Source organism: Bombus pascuorum, chromosome 3, assembly GCF_905332965.1.
Source record: "Bombus pascuorum chromosome 3, iyBomPasc1.1, whole genome shotgun sequence".
In the NCBI taxonomy this organism is placed as follows: Eukaryota; Metazoa; Arthropoda; class Insecta; order Hymenoptera; family Apidae; genus Bombus; species Bombus pascuorum.
The window spans coordinates 12,363,737-12,384,949 of record NC_083490.1 but is presented as its reverse complement, the minus strand read 5'-3'; the positions used below and the strand labels follow the sequence as shown (position 1 = coordinate 12,384,949).

Sequence of the window (21,213 nt, the reverse complement as noted above, 5' to 3'; positions counted from 1 at the left end):
TTTATTTTGAATGTTAACGTAACATATCCATAAATTGTGAACGATTAGGTAAATTTACTGCAATACAATTTCGTGGACACGTACAAAGAAATCTGTTTCATTCTTGAAAAATTCGAATCAGTGTCTTGCTTTGAGTATTTCGTATCTTTTCATATAATTTTATTATATGAAATTGATATTAGCTTTTTAAGTGTTCAGTATGAATCTTCTCTTACAAGCGAATCGAAAAGTGTATACATTCATTTTCTGAATTTTAAATATTTCTAAAATTCGAGATTAATATTTTAAGTATCTAAGACACTGAGATCCAAAAGGAGAAGTTACTCTAAGCATTTCTTAGAAAAAAGTTGTTGAGCAAAAATGAATTTTCGTTCAAGTGGAAGCCAGTTATCAACAGGTCTCAAGAAAGTTTCTCAGAACATGACACGATTAAAGATATTTTTAACTATTCTGATCGTGAATAAGCCGAATGTGATCAGAGAAAATGTTTGCCGTCGATAATGATCACTGGTAATAAAAAAATAATTCCAGTCATTTATATCGATTACTCGTAATCGAAATTACATTTCCATCATCGATAATGGTTATTCACGACCAAAACGAAATTGATAATGATTGATAATGATTGGCGATCATTACCATCATTGATAATAATAATACAAGTTTTTACCATTTATAACAGTTATTCCTAACCAACAATTATTAATTAAAGATGTTAACATTTACACCAGGACCTTTAAAATTCGTCTTACAACTAAGACTAAACTATCTAACTGGAATATCTAAAGTACCTTAAAATATCACACAATGATACTTTCAACGCACAAACGCGTGACTACGAAATTTAAAAACAGAAGCTTCAATCTACCACACAATCAATACAACTCGTCTCACCCATACAATCCCATACCCATAATCACACCATTATACAGTTTCTTTCCATTTAACCGCAACCATACACCTCCGTATCTCAATTTCCCACACCTAACAATTCCCAATGATCCCCACATCAATTTCTATTAATCGATGGAACGTTTCGTTCGCTGGCTTCACAATCATTCCATTAACCTGTTCAAGCTGAGAAAGTGTTAATTAATCGCAGAATAGTCTTCCCGGAACCCTCATCGTCCGATCGATTAATGGCCTGTCTCCTTCCCGTTTGAAATTCTTCCTCGTCTTCGCTTCTTGCTCTCTTCCCCTTTTACCTTTTTTTCGCTTGCCCGTGTTCCCTGATTATGGCCGTTCCTCCACGAAATTCACTTCGTCCCGTATGCCATCGAGACGATTGATCGAGAGCTTGGTTAATAGCCCGGCACAGGTGCTACCTGGAATTACCTAATAATGGCCGGTCTGCCAATCAAGTTTTGCAAGTTTGTAATTTGCGGGCCGCTCGTGCCACCGCTTCTGAAACGCGGAACTATGGCAGCTCGACACGAAACTAACCGAACCGTCTGTGAACTGGTTAAATAAGCGAGTCTTATTAACCCTGATCCGTTTAATTCAGCCTGGATCAGCGACTTGAGAGCACGTTAACTGAGACGCTTTCTTGTATCTATATTTAGAGGATGTTCTTAATGCAGGAAAATTTCGCGAATTTCAACTTCATAGAAATATTACAACGATAGAAAATAGATGAAATTATTTTAACATACTATTGACGATATACCGTAAAGATCAATTTTACGTACACACGTTTTTTCCAAGATGAATATCGATTCGAATAAAATAACAAACAACAATTCACGCTTCTCGCTCGCAACGTTTACAAAATTTAAAAACCGCGGATCCACGCCTCCTCTGAACGACGTGTTAATTTGCCGTAGTTTTTGTTAAATTTATTTCACGTATCTGCTGGTGGATCTTTTTTTTTTTAGTGTTTTATATTTTCCTTTACAATTTCACGATTTTTAAGTGTCATTTGTTATAAAATTAATAGGGAAAATTAGTAGTATCAAAGTTCAGCTAATCATTGCCTCGTCAAAATTGACACGAACTTGTTGGATTTGTATAAATTTCTAAATTTTATCGATTATTTATTTTCGTCGTTTCGATACAATTAGCAAAGTATCAAGGTAGAAATGCATTCTTTTCATTCGTACTTCACTAAGGCTTATTCCGTAGATACGCAGACCTATATCCATTAATTTATAAAACACGATGTTATTAAAGTTTCTAGAGGAAGGATTGTACTCGTGCATAATTTAAACCGAAATAGGAATTCAGATTACTGAAAACTTTCAGCAATCACAGCAAGTACACAAAACAATAGTATTCGTATTTATCTAAAGGATCTGCTTATAAATCTCCACGCGCTGAAAGCAGTATAATACATCTGGCGGTAATACATGCAAATTTTTCTATTACAATTTCGCTGCTTTCATCCACAATTTTCTCAGATTAAAACTTTCGTCACTCGTAACGACGACTTTTTCCTTCGACTCTTCCTTCATTTTTTTTCCTCTCCAATTCTATCCATCTTCTCAACGTTCCTTTCTTTTCGATTTCTACCTCTGAAGTTCTAATAGCTTATAAGTGGTATATTTAATTGAATAATCATGAAATATTCTTTGGCCACGTCCGTGTTTTATTATATATTTATACGATATACCGAAGCTTTCATCCTACCATATGCACGTCTAATAATACCCGGAAGAGAAACGGAAATGAACAATCCAACCGTTCGAGCGTATAGTCGCATTAACGTTTGGTCGATCGCACCAGGAATAAAAATAATCGAACAGTTATTAACGCGTATTACTGTTACCGATTCAACGGCCAGCCAAGAGTATCCGAGTGTAAATGCGATACTTTAAAATAGAGCAGAGGTCGATCAAGTGTAAGAGCATCGTGCTCCACTGGGCGACCAAGTATCGCGTCAAAAATCGACCATCGAGCTCAATAAGAAAGATTAATCATCGTTATTCAAAAAAGAAAAATTTGATATTTTATCGTATTACGTATTCGATAAATTATTAGACAATTATGGCGACGAAAGGAAAATTGTCGTGGACTAAACCACATTCTTTTCACCTGTAATTTTATAGCGTTAATTTATTTCGATAAATCATAAATCATCATAAATCATTATAAATCATATAAAAGTAGAGGAATTCGTTCTTCTGAAATCTTTCTAAGAAAAGATTGCACAAGATAAAACGGTGAATTGGATAAATCGCATCAAGAGTTCTCGTCTTGGTTTTGTGATATTAACTGATTTTCAATTGATAATTATAGTAGTTTTAAACAAAAATTTGTTCTTTTTATATTTAGGAAGTAAATAAAAATTCAATAGAAAATACATCTGTAGAGCCTTTTTTCCAAGAAAACCATCAGTTTAATAAAAAATAATTTTTCTCGTAAACTGTAGAAAAATGTGCACTACGACTTATCGGTTTAACTATATCGTTTCTTAACTGTATTTAACGCTCTTCTACGAGCTTTCTTTCTCCACTTTCACGATCCCAGAATCGAGTTCTGACGTAAATATTCGACGTGTACTGCACGTACGGAGCGGAAGTGAGGGTACACCATTACGCAATCGCTTGTGCGGTGCTTATCTGTTTGCCTCGCTTGATCTGAATCTCATTGACTCGATAATTATGTAATTCGTTAGAACGTCACGTCTTGCTGGCTGGGAATTGCGTCGAAGAAACGAAAGCTTCGTGGATCGCAAACTTGCCTTCGATCCTGTTCTCAAACTGTCGTTGTCGTTTTGTCATAAGCCTTAAGAAAGTTTCGTGAGTTTATTCCTTTTCTTTTTTAGTTTTTTTTTTTTTTTTTTTAATTACAGAAGGTAAGGTACATGGGATTCTTTTCATTTTTCTCTTCTCTTCTAATTTGTCCAGTTTTCATCTTCAACCTACTACCGAGCTAATTAAATCAATAATGGCATGAAATAATTTTTCATAAAATATATGAGAAATTCTACGAAAAGTTAATTAACCCAGATACGCATCGATTTCTTTTTCACCATGCTTTTCCTACATATGTAATGTTGTTTGTTTTCCATTCTGAACAAGCGGAGTGTTTCGATGACATTTTTTCATTACTGTTTAAAATTAATTTTCATTTCCTACTATTATTTCAAGTGTCAAATAAGCACATGAAATGTAGTTAGTGTTGAACATGTAGCGAAGAATCACAATACAGGTAAAAAAATTAGCAATATTAATATAGGTCAAAAAATATTGACAATCATTTACATAAAAGGATAATTCTAACATTTGAATTTCAATATTTTGTAGCTAAAAGAAATGTTATTTTCTTCTCTTTTGTAAACTCTTCTGTACAACTTCATTAATTCATTTTCAAGAAATCAAATACACAAATAACAATGAAATACGTACATAAAATAATTCTTTCACTAGAATTGATAATTTAATAATAATTACTAAACAAAGGGGGGAAGCAAGAGTTTCTGGAAAAGGAGTAAATGGGATAAAGTGAAAATAAGAAAGGATTTAATTTAAGAAAGCATTTGTGGTGAGAATGGAAGGATGAGTGAAAGATAAGATTTAACATAAACCATACGTTTGCCCTGAAAAATGGAATTATCAATAAACTAACTAACTAATAATTACTGGAAACGTTATTACTGTCGACAATATAAAAATGAAAAAAGAAAGAAACTATAATCTGTATTCTACAAATATCTTTATCTCGATCAATCGACCGGTACAAGATTAATTGCTAGAGCTATAGATGGCTACTGGCTCATCAGCCTACGTCTTTTCTTCCTCTAATTATGCAGCTACAAACAGCAACGCGACGTCGTCGTTGGACCCAAGTTAAATTAATTAACTCCAGCCAACGTGAAATCTGCGTAAGGTTTTAATTAGGACTAAACTCGTACTGTTCGATCCAGTGCACGGTGATTAACTGTAACGGATTTGAACTGTAAGTTCATGCTAATTAATTAGCTTTTACCGACGCTTGCCCGCCGGTGCGCCGCCTCGTTCCGCGTACGCGTAAAACTACAACCGGCGATTACAGGAAAACACGAGGCTTGTTTCGGCTTGGTTCGTGACAACAGGCCATCGTGCTTTAAGTATAACGTAGAAATACCGTGTAGAGACCTTTCTTAGCCTTCTTTATCATTTTATCATTTTCGTACATCTTGCACGCACTTCTTGTTAAAGGCAGGTTAATGGTGATTGCTAACTTGTGACTGTTTTAATTGAAAATAATAACGTTAAAGAGTCGTCAGATGGTGAGAAGTATAATAATGTAGCGCATAATGGATGTATATTAGATTCCTGTAATAATTTAAATACAGCCTACATAAATATTGTATAATCTTTCCTCTTTCTTCTACAATTTTGCATTTTCATACTTTTCCACGAACTTCTTGTTAGCGTTCAGTTAATCGCGATTGAAAGTTTGTAGCCGTTTTAATTGAAAACGTTAACGTCCAGGTGGAAATTGAACTTGTGTAAAGCGAAACTAAAATTAGCTCCGCGTTGTGTAAGTTTCACAATTTCGTTTACACTGAATCTCTCAAAAAACCAATCGCTTGTTTCAATAAATATATCGTTTGTAAGACGGTAGTAATAGTAACGATCAAATGTTTCAACGTACATTTTAAAACGCGGTATTTCTAATATCGTTGCTTTTCTCTGCTTTCCGATTCACAGGGATAATCAATGTAGCTTTTGAACGATTTAATTGGAGCTGTAATTTGCAAACATTGAAACCAACAGATACGACATGAAACGTTAGAGTACAAACTATCTAGAAATAACTTTGTGAAATAATTAACAAACGATAAGTTTATATATCGTATAATTAATATTTCGTATAATGGAAGAATCAGGCTCGATCGAGATTCTGTACGGACGCGAAACACTCGTAACGAGACGAAAGTTTCGCGGGAAAGCCGTGAGACGAAACACGGCCATCACGAGATAGACACGTGTTACGAGAGAAATCTGCGAGTGGAACGGCTGTTTGATAGAGCAATTTCAACTTTCTCGACGATACGGTGCACCGCTGCCTGGATAGCTGTCCGTCTGCCACGACTTGAAAGTGTACGTATAAACCAGAGAAATACCGATTTCCATCTGGAAGTTCCCTGGATTTCTATAAAATTTCGATACGTACAACCGAGACGTCCGAATCAGAATTCGAATTTCGGGTCTTTTGTGCGAGGAAATGAAGTATCCATTTCCTAAAGTAGAAGTTTGGTCAATTTGTACAAGTTGACGTTGCATAATTTAAATTCCTTTCTCTTCTCTCTTTTTTTTTTTTTTTTTAATCCAGTTCGTCGATTTTTGAAAAATCTTTTTAATAGTTGGAGAATAAAGAATTTAAGAAAATTGATACAGTCAAAGTTTCAATAATCCTAATACTATATTACGTCAAGTACTTACTCATTTTATTCACAGACGTGACTCGATGAAATCCTTCGTTTCTCCTTAATCATAGTTAGGCGAAGCAGAACTACAAATGGGAAAACCATTAACGGTTCGTACCACGTCAACTCGTCCCACGAAACGAGACAAGTGAAAAGCGTCTGGACGATGATAATTAGAGAAAATTCCCTCGATCAATCTCTGTGCCCTTCTCGCCCAATGAATATTTATGACATCCCCGGGTAGTTTTCATTCGGAAGAAATTCAATTCTCCACTAATAACTTCAACCTAAAGCTTTCGATATCAAAGAAGCCAGTTAACTGCTTCTAAGTGATAAATTTAACAGAAAGAACATATATCGATCACGATTAATCCAGCGAAATCCTGAAATTTAAAATCTTGAAATTTGCAATCTTAATATGGTATATATACTTAATTATCCTAAAATTGTCAAGTAACTAGAGACGTTTCGTCGCAATTTTTAGAATGAAAGATGTAGAAAAGGAACACTGTTTTTGTTACGTAATTATCTTCACACGTAATTAATGAAAAAGTTAATGAAAAAGACGATAGAAATTTCTTAGTTTCCTATACAATAACTTCTAATTGGCCAATTTTACTTCATTGTTCAAGAAGTAGGAACTAATGAAAATAGACCATAAATTTCATAAATTTCATAAATTTTGATCGTTAAAACATCGAACAGATCGATGAGATTTTTACGAAATTAGGATTGAGAATTACTACGCTCTCTCAAAACCGAGCTTCCAAATAATATGATCACGGGAAAATTTCAAATTTCCAAAGGATACTGTTCGAGATTAAAAATTATCGATAATGGAATTTCATCTTGTCGACGATGCTTGTTTATTCGATTATTGTGTGCACATTGTACACGGTATAATAAAAGCCACCAGCAGTGTATTTATCGCGGGTACGTTTCGCGATTGTAATTTATGTCGACTCACGTGTTCATTAACTAGACGATATTGAATATTACTTCATGTATAACGACTGCTATCCTCTGTTGCGATTCGATACGTTAATTATAGCGATGGATGATGAACCAAAGCAAAGCAAACTTTTCCGCATATATCGCACATATCATATAATTATATGATATTGTTTAATATAAAGGGTTATGAATTCTGTATTGGTAAAATCGTGTTTTACCCTAGGCAATTGTTCTTGGTTAATGTTGTTAATTCTGCGTGAAAATTTCGCGTTCGTACATGTAAAACTGTAAAATGAGAATTCGTGCAGAGTTTGAAATTGTAGAATTTTATATTTGAAAGTTTTATGTTGGAATATTTAGAATGTTAGAAAATTTTTTATTTAAATTATTAAATTTATTTAAATTATTTTAATAAATTTAGAATTTAGAAAATTATTTAGAATATTTTGCATTATTTTAATATCATACAATATTAATGTAAATGTATTTTTATTACCATCGAGTTAATGTATTCAGAAGCTCGTTCAATTCTTTAATCGATGTGAGACATTTTTCTAACAAATCGAAGTGTATTAGTAGAAAGTATTAAAAAATGTAATAAAATTGCAAGTCGGCCTATCTGACGAGCTGATATTTTTGTAATTGCTTTTATATTGTTAGAGCTTTTCGCACACTGCTCGGAAGTTGCTTTCTCGCATTACCCGCAACTTTACATTCCTCGTTCGCTTTATTGTAACTTACTACAACAGGAATTATGAGAATTGACATCGATGGCTCACTGCACAAGTATTGTACATGTACTTTGAAATTTGAGATTTTATATGCAACAAATAGTTCTTCACCGTTTCTTTCTGCGGTATGAAAACTACATTTATATGTGCTTCATAAATTTATCAAAAATAATATTTTCGTTTATTGAATTTGATATGCATAGACGTATTTTCAAGAACTACGATCCACTTTCTTACTCCTTCTTACATCGTTTTATGCTTCTAAAGAGGATCAACGTACAATTTGCAAGCAAATGAACAATATCATTGATAAAGATGAATACAATGCAAAGACTAGATATTATTATCAATTTAATGATAAACTGACATTGAATTTTCAAACTATTTTTCTCCAAAGGCGCTACAAATGGATATTTCTGCAGTACCCTTAATAAGTCATCGACATATTCTATTGTGAAATAATAATTGCATTAATACGTTTAATTGTATCGTTGATAAAACATCGCGAAACTTTAGAAACTGACAAAACTCATACGTACATCACAGCGTAATCTAAATTACTTGTAGAAATTGAAGGGTTAAAAGGGTTAAAAAAATGTTCTCTCATTCTCTGTTTGAAATATGAAGCATACAAAAAGATGGAAATACTTGAAGAACTCAAGACCTAAGAGTGACAAATACATAGCCGAGGAATGATCGTAAATTTGGAGGGCGCGCGCGTGCAAGTAAACGTCCGCGAGGCAGCGCGTAAAAGCGTCGCGCGCGCCTTTCAGCCTCATGCATAAATGCATCGTTCGCATTGGTAGACGCTGATACACGCAAATGTGACGCGCGACCCTGCGTCGCAATGGGCTGTCACCGCGACGCCTGTAAACGCAAGAAATTGCGCCTGTAAAACGCGCAACGTTTTCTTAATATTTCTCTGCATCAAATTTCGTTCATTTGCAATCCCGTTAACGAAGGGAAATGCCACTTTATAATTCATTTAAGATTCACGTCAGAAGAGGATATTTCACTGTAGAAACCGTAATTTACGATTCTATTGATTGAAAAATACATTTATGGCGTACACCATTAAAAAAGGGATTATAATGGAAAATATATTATATGAATAATGTACCGTATTATTATTACTCTGTATGATTATATATAAATATGTAATATTCTGTAATCTTGTAGAAAAGTTATCGCAAAATGAAAGTATATTTTCATGGATACACGTGCTCTGAGGTTTTACCGAAAAACGTGATTTACAGTAAACGCATGTTATATGAATGATATTCTGAACTTTTCGGTTGTGTGATTAGTATTCTGAAGCTCTGTAGGAAAATTATTGTACGATGAACATACCATATATGATACGAATTCTATGATTTTGTAGAATATATTATATCAGTACCTAACGCTTTGAAATTTAGAAATTCTTTTTTTTTATTTTTAATGAAACTAATGCGAGATAGATACTCCATAATACAGATGTATAATGATAATATTAATTGTTGATCGTCGATTTAAATGGAAATGTTCTGAGTTCTGACTGCAGAAAATTTGTATGTTTAAGTATAGGTTTGGTATGAAAAGTATTCTTACGACGCGACGTGCAATGGAACGAACTCAAATATTATTGGTAGACGTTTCGTTTACTGTGATAGCTACTTTTCAAAAAGTATTATTCGTCGAATAATACGTTATGCGATTGTTTTAACAGAATAAACGAATTAATTGGAAGACTGTCAGACAGCTGGTGGAAATAGGAAGCGAATTCAAGTTAGAAAATAAACGAAGCCAAATAATTGGGGAAAATTAGGAATGGTAGGTATAATGAAAGCAGGTAAGTAAAGTAAAGAAAGTAGAACAAAATCGGGCACGGAATAAAATTAATTGGCGAAGCGAACTCTAGAAGGAGAATTTTATTTCACCCAACGATCGAGTATTTCTTCGTTGTAATTAAGAATAATATCCATAAAACGCTCTCAACAAAGCTTCAATTTTATTCGAGAATCAACTTCTTTTTATTCATTTAACGGAGTACGTCTTAAGGAAACGTAGAAATAAAGACTAATCGATGTTGTTATCTTTTAGTGCGATGAAAAATTCAAAAACCAAGTCACTGTTATTCTCATGAAAATCAATAAATCAATACTTACGCTGAACCATATCTACTCATGATAGATACTTCATGATCATTTCATTAGGTTAACCCCTTAAGATACATTTTTGTCACATGTATCGCGAAAGATAGAAAATTCTATCTCCATAACGCCACTTAACTCGGTTTTATATGATTAATCTATCGTAATAATTACAAGACTTAGCTAGAAAATTATTTTTGATATCATTTTGTAGACATTTAATTCAACAAAGTAATGCAACGAAGACATGTGTTTCATTGATACTATTTTCCTAATATTTAGCGATCTCTTAAGGGGTTGAAAGAACAAAAGCCAATGATGCGACAACTGACTTGTAAAATTTGTATCGATAATCCTATTCCAAACGCAAAATTTCAAATCTCAATTTTGCTTATCGATCCTGTTCTAAATATTTTCAATTCTTTTCATTAATCCGATCGATATTAACGTACAATATTAAAACTCTTTTCCAAACAAAAACTTCCAATCTTCCAATCACAGGATGATATTCAAAGAGTAAAAAAATTAAATAAATATTTTACAAAACTCCTGATTTCTTGTTATATTCATAGAATCGGTTTTGTGCTCTTTGCACAAAATCTGCATTCGGATTGCAAGTCAAATGCTTCCACGGTCACTGGCTTTCGTCTAAACAAACAAATAAATATTGAATATTGACGTGGCACGTACCGTGAAGCCGATGCCAACAGTTGCTGCGAAGTTTCCCGGTTGAAATCTTCCGGTATCGAACTGGACCAGCAGAGATGTCTTACCAACACCGCTGTCACCCAGGAGGATTGTCTGCGACCAAAAAAAGAAAGAGAAGTCGTAAGTTCTCGATCACTATCGATTTCTTATCAAACGCACGTCAATCACCGTTTATGTGGACTTTACGATATCGTTCTTCGAATGAATATCTCGTGCAGAACTTTGACAGCTTCCGGGATTAATTTTAAAATGGCCACTTTCATCTCGATCGAAGATTTATTTTACTAATCGCAGAATTAAGAATCATAGTGTTGTAAGTCCATTGTCATTTTTGCGTTACATTTTGCGTTTATTGTTCTAAAAGAACTCATTATATTTCCTCAAATTATAAAAGAAGCTGTACCGTAGCATAGAATAAATTTATTTAATTACAAAATTAAATGGGTGCTACTTGGAATCTGGTGCATGATAAAAGTTACGATTTGCGATTAAATTGTAAAAATCTTGACTTATACTACTACGATTGTCAGTTCTCCAATCGATAGTAATTCTTTTTTAATTTACACCTTCTTTATTGCATAAAGTTGGACATATTGTTACAATGTAATTTAAGCGTAACTTTTGCAAGTTGGAAAAAATTATAACAACTGTCCTAAATCTTTGAATTACAATAACTGTCCTGAAACATAGATTAAAGAGCGCAAGTAATTTCAAGTAAGTATGTAGATTATATATAGACGAACAATTTTTTTCAGATATCCTGAAATCGTCCAATCAGTCACCAATCAATTTCCAATCATTTTCAAAACGAACCTATAACCTTCGAACTTCCTGTCGAAATCCTAGTTCCCCTCGGCCAATACCGCTTCAATTAGAGGCAACCCTGTAATTACAAGCGAGCAGGAGCATCCTTTACGATTTTTCTTGGCCCGGTGGTAGCTTCTCAAATTACGCGTAACGCATGGTTCGATTTCTCTCCCATGAACCGTAGCGCGCTGTGTGGTCCCATAAAGGCTGCGGTCGGCAGTCAACTTTGTTGCACTTTGACTGTGGCCGTTCTTCGATAGCAACACCTGTAGCCGACAATAGCCGTTTGACCTGCTGGATTATTACATTACGAGCCAGGATGGCACCTGCTTCGCCATGGGTATAAGTTCGGCCATGCGTATAATTTTATAGAAGAAAAGTAAAACTCAAACTACATCCGCCTATTTTTGTTTTCTGATTCTTTATTACGGACATTCGTATTTTTTATGGAACATTTAATGAAACAGATAGGTACCATTTTATATTCTGACAGTACTACAAAATACTATGACATATAGTGTCTAAAAACTATAAAAATACCATGAATTATACAATTTTTTATTGACTAATTATTGCCAATATTCTTATATTATTAACATTATTGTTATTAATATTACTGTACTACATATTAGTATTATTACTGTATATGCTTATTATTAATTCATTTAGTTATTTATTATCTTAGAAAATATTTGTTACATCAAGCCATGAAATATTTCTTTTTGGTTTACTTGTCTGAAAACAGTAAAAATATTATAGTATAAAAGATTATTAATTAATTAATTATAGCCAAATGACAGTAACGACGTTATTAATATTAATAATACTAATATCACTGATATTAATGATACTAGCAAATAACTATTTGCTTCTAATAACACTAATCATAAAATACTAATAATATTCAATATAGTAATTATTTAATAAAATAATAAATGCATAAATAAATATTAACACATGCTTATATAATAATAATAATAATAATAGCAATAATATTAGTAATATTAGTTAATAATAATAATAATAATGTTAGAAAGATTAGTATCATTAGAAGTAAATAATTATTGACTAATATTACTAATATTATTGCTATTATTATTATTGTCATTGTTATTGTTGTTGTTGTTATTATTATTGTTGTTATTATTATTATTATTATATAAGCATGTATTAATATTTATTATATATATTATATATAATTATAATAATATTTATTCAAGTATTTATTATTTCAAGAAATAATTACCACATTGAACCCTAAAATATCGTTATAAAATATTTTCTTATTATTGCACAAAAAATTACACGCGCCACTAATACCATCGCCTATAGAAATATATTCGCATTTCCGTAAACGTGTATTCAAACACATACTCACGAAAGCACATTGCGTGAATGTTGGTTTATGGAGTCGTAGGCATCACAGTGCGAAAGGCACGGGTGCCATTATCGGTTGGTTAGAGGAGATGAATTACAACGACGCGACGATGAATTTTTCCTACGGAATACCGTAGGAATGTTCAAGTGGAATGTTTCAGGCGATGTTGATGTTCCATGTGGATGTTAAAACGAGTCGTTTCTTATTTTTGTAACAGTTGCGCGGGCTGCAGTCAAGTGTATTCGTTGTTTGAACATACTGACAAACGAAGAATGTGGTAAAATATTGTAAATTAGATGTTAATGGCTAATTTATTTCTACGATTAATTTCGTATTACGGCTTTACATTCCTTACGACTTTCTTGATAATAAATATCCCATTTCTCTCTGCCCGAGAGGAATTTTCTAATAAATACAAAATGCTTTTATAATAGTTGCTAGATAAAACATTTCTGATTAATTAATGTACGTTAATAAACAATCTATATTCGGAAAATCGAAACCCAAGCTGTATGGAAAAATACCTAACAGGAGAAAGATAATTTCTCAGATATATATTTTATGAATTTTTGAACAACTGATCTATTTGCTCATTTTTAGAGAATTGGTTATTTTGACCACTCTGCTGATTCTAAACGATATCAGATATCCTCGCGGAGCAGCTGACAAGCTCGTCGCGTCTGAACATCCCGAACTCGTAAACAAGTGATCGATAAAAGATTGCATGAGTTGCTGCGATACGAAGGTAATCATTTTGGAGAAACATTTAAATAGACGAGCAGTTACACACAAACATGATTATTAAATATTCGAACAATATACGTATTACTATGAAAATAAATAAATATCTTATAGTATATAATTTTCCATACATGTAATAATAAAGTATAATACTTCGAGATGTAAGTGATACAATCTCGGTAACGACGTAATGAAAATTTCATTGAAATTTCAACAGAATTTTCAATAACTAGATTGTTCCTGATATGATCGGTAATAGTTATTCCTTAAACAATTTATTATTTGAAACTTCAGAGATATAGATTAGATTATTATTTAGATATACGTGTACAATATGCAAATATATCACACGCGAATGGCTATAACGGCGAGGCCTGAATCGTACTTTGAATGTCAAGTATCATAACACGTGTCAATGTATCGAATAGGTTCGCGAATTGATGGAACACCTGGATAATTTCAGCTCGTAAAGAGATCGATGATTAGGTTCGAACAGGTTGCCTCGAAATTGAAAGGTAGTCATTTCGAGTGCTAGATGCGAAGATAAGAGTTCAGTTCGGGCATAGAAATGGCTATTCGGTTTATTATCTTGTTAAGAATATCCTCTTTCGGTTCAGAAACTCCATAAAATCGCAAGGGACATTAATTACGATGGAAAGTACCGAGAATCGTTAGGAGAAGGTATAAAGTACAAAAGAAATGATATTTAGTTTAAATTCGCTCGATCGCTGTCTTATTTTATCTTCATTTGTCGATAATAGAGATATGCTGCTTATTAACTTGTCTATGAAAATATTTCACCGCATTAAGTATGCTTTTTATTACTGGAAGTGGCATTAACGACTAAGATATCGAACTTGTTTAGAATAGTAAATAAGACTCGAATTAATTCAACAACAAAGTCAGAATGGAAAGTAGCTACGTGAAGAGATATAAAGTGGCTCACGAAAGTATACGAACATTCACCATAGAAGATTTTTATGAATGTATCATGTACGTTATACGAAACATCTTGAAACTTCGTTAGCTTTGCAGTGAGGCACGACTATCGTAATTACGATAGTAATATTTGAAATCAATCGAAAAATATATGTAGAAGTTAAATTTATTCCAGACGTATATTTGGTGAGCAGTTAGTATACAATGTGAATAGTAATCTTGAACTTAGAATTAGTGCTACAGAATTTGCACTCGGAATTTTATTTCAATTTCGTTACCAGCAGCTCCCTTCTTTTTTATTTTATTTTTATTTGAAATTTACTTCAACTAAAAAATAAGAATTTAAATAAATAAAGGAAGAAACAAATTCACTTAAATACCAGTTTTATTCGCACTATTGTTGTATTTTATAATTTTTAAGCGTATGATATATCTTGAAACAATTTCCAGGATATAATCCTGCTTTCCTTTCGCACGTTTCAGAAAAAAAGTAGGTCTGAAAGAATGTCGAGTGGGACTCGACAAAGGAGCTCCTGAGATAAAAGCTGATGTCGAGTCACACTCGACATAGGATTGCAAAGGGTTAATATAATACACAATCGATCGTTTAAATATCTCGGTGATCTGCGAAATGTTGCAATAAATATCTTCTAACTTCCGAATACATTCTCAGATTCGTTTCAAACTCGACCAATACACCCACGATAACCGTATCATGATTTTCATTACATCGTTGATGAAATTTCAAAATGTTTCAAAATGAAATATATATGTGAAAAATTCCCAGGGGTGGTCCCATAATATTTTCACCAGCCACCGTGTAAGACGAAAGTTAGGAAGCCAAAACGAAGAGAAATGCAGAGCAAGGGAAAAACAGGAAAGAAGAGGGAAAAATAAGCGGAGAATGTAAAACAGAAAGAAAGGTGGGAAGATAAGGAAACGAAAGGATCATAAACTAACAGGAGAATTCTCAACGAAAGCAGGCAAACGTGAAATGATGACCGTCGCGTCGTCCGGTCTTATCCGCGAAGCTCGTAAAAGTAACAGAATTAGTCAGTCAGACTTTTACTACCTCGTCATAAATTTGTGGCCATTGGTAGATGGGCCCGAAATTATTCGCGACGTTTCCTCGTCATTTTTTATTTCTCTCTCATTTTCTGTACGTTCACGACACACCTGTGAACAGAGTCCACTGCGAACGGAACTCGACGTTTGACCCAGGCCACGGGCAAATTATTACATTACGACCAACCGCTTCCACCTGCATTACCCTTAGGGATACGCAGCTGGGACTCTTTGCTGAACATGTAATTTCTCCGCCTTACGAACCTTCGTATCGCCGCTGCTCTATTCATTCTTTTTCATTTCTGAAGGATTTTTATAATTCACTTAACACGTTCACTGCGTACGACGCGCACTCGAGTCGGCAAATACTCCGGTCACTCCAGTTCTTAACTGTTCTATGTCCATTGGTTTGCAAAATGAGAAAACCGTGTTTAAAGTTTGCAAAGTTTATCTTATCAAAGAATATCTGTTGCTTTTTAAGTAGAATTTTCATCGTGCTGTCATAAAGTTACCTTTATTAATAATATTATTACTAATAAGACATATGAGAATTGGTTAATTACATTTCCTTTTCTTTTATTTTGGAAAATGGAGTAACAACATTTTTTTTTTTATTTTATTTTATTTTGGTTATTTTACAATTTGTCCTTGCGGACATTTGGTAAAGTGTTATATCTTGTTGGTGAAGAAAAAAAAATATAAATAAAAAATAATATAGCATGTGGGCGGCTACCCCCAGCGGGGTGCCAGCTTCGTTTTTTTCTAAGTTATATCTTTTATGAGAGTAACAACATGGACATGTTATTTTAGAATATTCCTGGTGTCGACTTGGATGTCGCATTTGAAATAAAAGTCTTGAAATTATGAAAAAGTATTTCACGATATAAAGACAGGACATCGTACGAAGATTTGTTCTCAACTTATAGCACAGTATAAAATAAAAATCGGAGCTGGAGCGAACGTGTTAATCGAATTCGTAGGGTCTCAGTCAAGAATCAACTGGTATTTTATGATCGTGTAACAAATTAATTGGTTTGTTTGATTTAATTCCTCTTTCCTCCGTTTTACGAAGCTCTAGTCCAGTCACGGATACTTGAGGTATTTTTGTTTGTTTCTTTAATTTCGAATTTACTTCGTGCGTTCAATGAATCAACCACTGAATGAACTAAATAAATCAATAGGATTTCAATTAAGTCTCAATTATTACGTATCATGGTCTCGTCGTATTCATTCATTTATTTATTTTATTTGATATCAAAGTAGCTATTTCTTTTTCTTATTCAGCCCACATTGCACAACTCATTTGTTCCTCGATTGGTAGAACAAATGGAACAAATGGTAGTCGTTTCTTCCTGACGAGGAAAAAGCTGTCGGTTAGATGGAATCGGATGTGAGAAGCTGCAAAAGCGAAACGAGAAGCTTTGTCGCAAAAGGTGGAATCGCTCTTTCGCGCAAAACAGGCCATCGGAAGTTTCGTTTCGTCGATCGACGTTGTCCTTTTTTCGTTCATGCTGTATTGGCTCTTTCGCATGATCGCTTTTAATTCACGCTGATAGAGCAGTTTTCGCCCGAAATTTCGAGCTACACTCGAAATTCGAGATCGAAGAACAAGCTTCGAATTAACTTCGCTCCCTTCTAGAATATAGTAGGACGATCAAAAAATTGCCAATTGTATAACGCGATTTGGAAGATGGAAATGAAAGAGAAAAACTTCTTAAGGAAATAACAAGCATTCGCGGGGGAATAAAAAGGAACATTTGCGAATAAAGAACATAGAAATTTGAAGCGGAAGAAAATTCAACTTACGAAGAAACTGCCACAGCAGCTGAAAACACGGCGGAACTTAATTTTAAACAATTCCGACAGTTTTCTACTTAAAATTAGAGTTACGACTATCCTTTTAAAATTCCAGCAATTCAAGCAATGGACAATGTGCTGAAGCAAGCAAAGCAATTATCAAGTACTCGAAATATAGACATTTCTGATGAGAAAAATTCCGTAAGTTCAGAGACGTCCACAGTCGCGAGCACAAATTTTCCAACATTTTTATAAAGAAGAAGCAACACACTGAAATCGAAGATCGATTTTTCAAATGAACAAATATATTTATCGTTGCTTGATGATTTATTAAAATAACGTGGACGTGAACAAAGACTACAACAATCAAAGGAAGAACGACTTTTTCTAATTATTTTTCTATCTTTCTTCTTTTACAAAGTACCTTTTACAAAGTCACGCTGATAATAATAAAAAAATTAATTATCGAAATTACCATTTTTCAAAGGTACAAGTACGAAATTCTCTCGCTATTTTTTTGCAGTTCGTTTGGGACGGAGGGTGAGCTTTACTTGAGTTCTGGGTGAGCTCAGATGTATGGAAGAGAGAAAGGAAACGAAAGAAAGAAAGAAGGAGAGAGAGAGAGAGAGAGAGAGTAGAACGGCGAAGGATAAAGGCCGAGAAGGAAGGAGAGGAAGAGGAGGGAGGGCAGTGAATTAAGTTTCTCCGCCCCTGAGGCCGACACATTCGCCGACACTCGTCACGACCACCCCCTGGGGGTCCTGCGAATCTTTCAATGGAAATTCTGCATGAAGGGGACGCCGTGCCGCCTCGAGGCTCGCCGCGGCGCCGATACCAACAACACGTTACGAACTTCCTTTCTGAATTCTCTGATTTGAAAAAGGAAACCCTTTCCTTTGAGGAAAAAATCTCAAGAACGATCTCGTATGATGCATTTCACTTCTTATTGAGTTTATTGTAAGAATCATCGTCTCTGTGTGCTACGTTTTGCTGGCTCAATGACAGGATTTCTATAAAATATCTTTCTATAGCAAACCGTAGGATACAAGAAATTCTAAGAATGCAACCCTCTCGGAATATTTAGAGTATTTGGTACATGGAATGCATCAAGAGTATGGTTAAACATTCGAAAGGTTAACTGGCATTTCCTTATATTTATAGAAAGACAAATTCATAGAGAAATTTAACAGAAACTTAAGGGAAATCCAGTGGCTAGAAAAAGTTGCTGCACTGTATCTATTAAATTGTGCGGAAAGTATCTTTCACGCAAACGTGTTTTTTACAACAGTGCACTTTCATAGAAACGTGAAAGCAAGTCTGTGAAACGTCGCGGTGTTTATCTCAACAGAACAAAATGGATCGTACGTAATTCGACAAAATAATATAAAACAAAAACCTTGTGCGTCTATTATTTCCTCATAAAAGGAAAGAAACTTTTCGGACAACCTAATGTTATAACGTTTACATATATCGATTGATTAGGATTAGGTATATTGAATTTCGTATTGTGCAGTAGCACCTTTCGTACGACTGTAAATAAATACATTTCATGGTGGCGATGTAATTAAAGCAAAGGTCCCACTGCTATTGGAAGTTTCTATGAAAATCGGTAAAATAAATCTCGCAGGACATCGGAAATCGCGATAAAATTCGAAGCTTCTACGCTACTAAGAGACCATTTGGACCTCAACGAGGACGCAAAAGTGTAGCAAGCAAAACATACGACAGTATGTGGAATACAAACTGGAGAAAAACGCTGCGAAAGTCTGGAGAAGTCCGAACTTTGTGGCGGTTGTCGAAGTCGAAAGTCGTAAAATTTATGGTTGGCCGAAGACGCGGTGCAAAAGGAAAGCGAGCGCCACGTTCGACGTGACAATGCCGGACGTGCACTTATACGGGCTGCATTGTAATTTGCATTGCGCGCTCGCGCACGAAAACGCAAGAGATATCGCGTTACATGCGCCACTCTGTGAGACGGTGCAGGCGCACGTACGCGTCGAATTCGGAACATGTGCAAATGTGCAAGCTGGAACGAAGAGAAGGTCCGCCGGGGAAGGTTGTCGCGTTGTTCAGTCACTTTCCTTCGAATACACAGCGTTGAATTTAAATGAATAACTTGTTAAATGTTTTAAACGAATAACTCATTGTGCAAACATATACTTGGTTATTTAAATTTTCATCATTTCAATACTTTGCTATAGGAACATTCTAACGTTTGAATTTTTTCTTTCTAACAAATTTCGAATATTTTAATTGTTTTTTAAATACTTCGTTATTATTCACATACTATACTAACTCCAATCTTCTGCCAGAGTACCATTGTGCAAATACTTCATCATCAGAATCCTTTGATATTTGCATTTTCTGATCGCGTTACTTTTATTCAAATACCTGACGTTTATGCGAACATTTTATTATTGCATTATTTCTTATCCGAATTTCTACTCGAATATTCGAGTCTCTCCACTTAGTTTGGACTGTAATCATCGATATTAATAACACTTCACTATCGCATAATAATATTTCACAACACTTTCTGCTACTTAATTGCAAGCTTATTAAAATGTTCTATTATCCGATAGGATGTTAATTAATGAAAATATATACAAACTGCGAATGAGAAATCGCAAATCATAAAGTACCGATTCATCGATTCTCAGTCTCATCTGCTTACTTAATTCCACGAATCTACGCAACCTACGCAATTTTATTTATCGAAAGTACATACACATGTACGAAGTACGAATTACAGATTCTACAGAGCACTGATTAATAAATTTTAAATCTGATCTACTCGCTAATCTCTAGAAATCTACACAACCTGCACAATGTTACTAAAAGCATACATAAATTATCAATCATAAATGCTGCAACGTAGTGGTTCATAAATTCTCAGTCTAATTTACTTACTAATTCTACGAATCTACAAGCTGCATGATTTTATTTACGGAAAATACGTATACATATACAAACTACGAAACACAGATTGTACAAAGTATTGATTAATAAATTTTAAATCTGATCTACTCGCTAATCTCTAGAAATCTACACAACCTGCACAATGTTACTAAAAGCATACATAAATTATCAATCATAAATGCTGCAACGTAGTGGTTCATAAATTCTCAGTCTAATTTACTTACTAATTCTACGAATCTACAAGCTGCATGATTTTATTTACGGAAAATACGTATACATATACAAACTACGAAACACAGATTGTACAAAGTATTGATTAATAAATTTTAAATCTGATCTACTCGCTAATCTCTAGAAATCTACACAACCTGCACAATGTTACTAAAAGCATACATAAATTATCAATCATAAATGCTGCAACGTAGTGGTTCATAAATTCTCAGTCTAATTTACTTACTAATTCTACGGATCTACAAGCTGCATGATTTTATTTACGGAAAATACGTATACATATACAAACTACGAAACACAGATTGTACAAAGTATTGATTAATAAATTCCGAATCTGATCTACCCACTGATCTACAAATCTACACATCCTGCACAATATTATCTACTAGAGGTATACATAAATTACGAATCATAAATCTTACAACCTACCGATTCATAAATTTTCCATCTAATCTACTT

General features: G+C 33.9%; 1 protein-coding gene across 2 annotated transcripts in view; it reads right to left on the bottom strand.

Moving 5' to 3' along the window:
* LOC132905365 (ras-related protein Rab-37) overlaps window positions 1-21,213 on the bottom strand; it is a 176,959-nt gene that overhangs the window by 90,145 nt on the left and 65,601 nt on the right. For both annotated transcript variants that reach the window (XM_060956578.1, XM_060956577.1), the window contains exon 4: window positions 10,860-10,970. In XM_060956578.1, coding sequence (XP_060812561.1) covers window positions 10,860-10,970 — 111 coding nt within the window. The remainder of the gene's footprint in view (window positions 1-10,859; window positions 10,971-21,213) is intronic.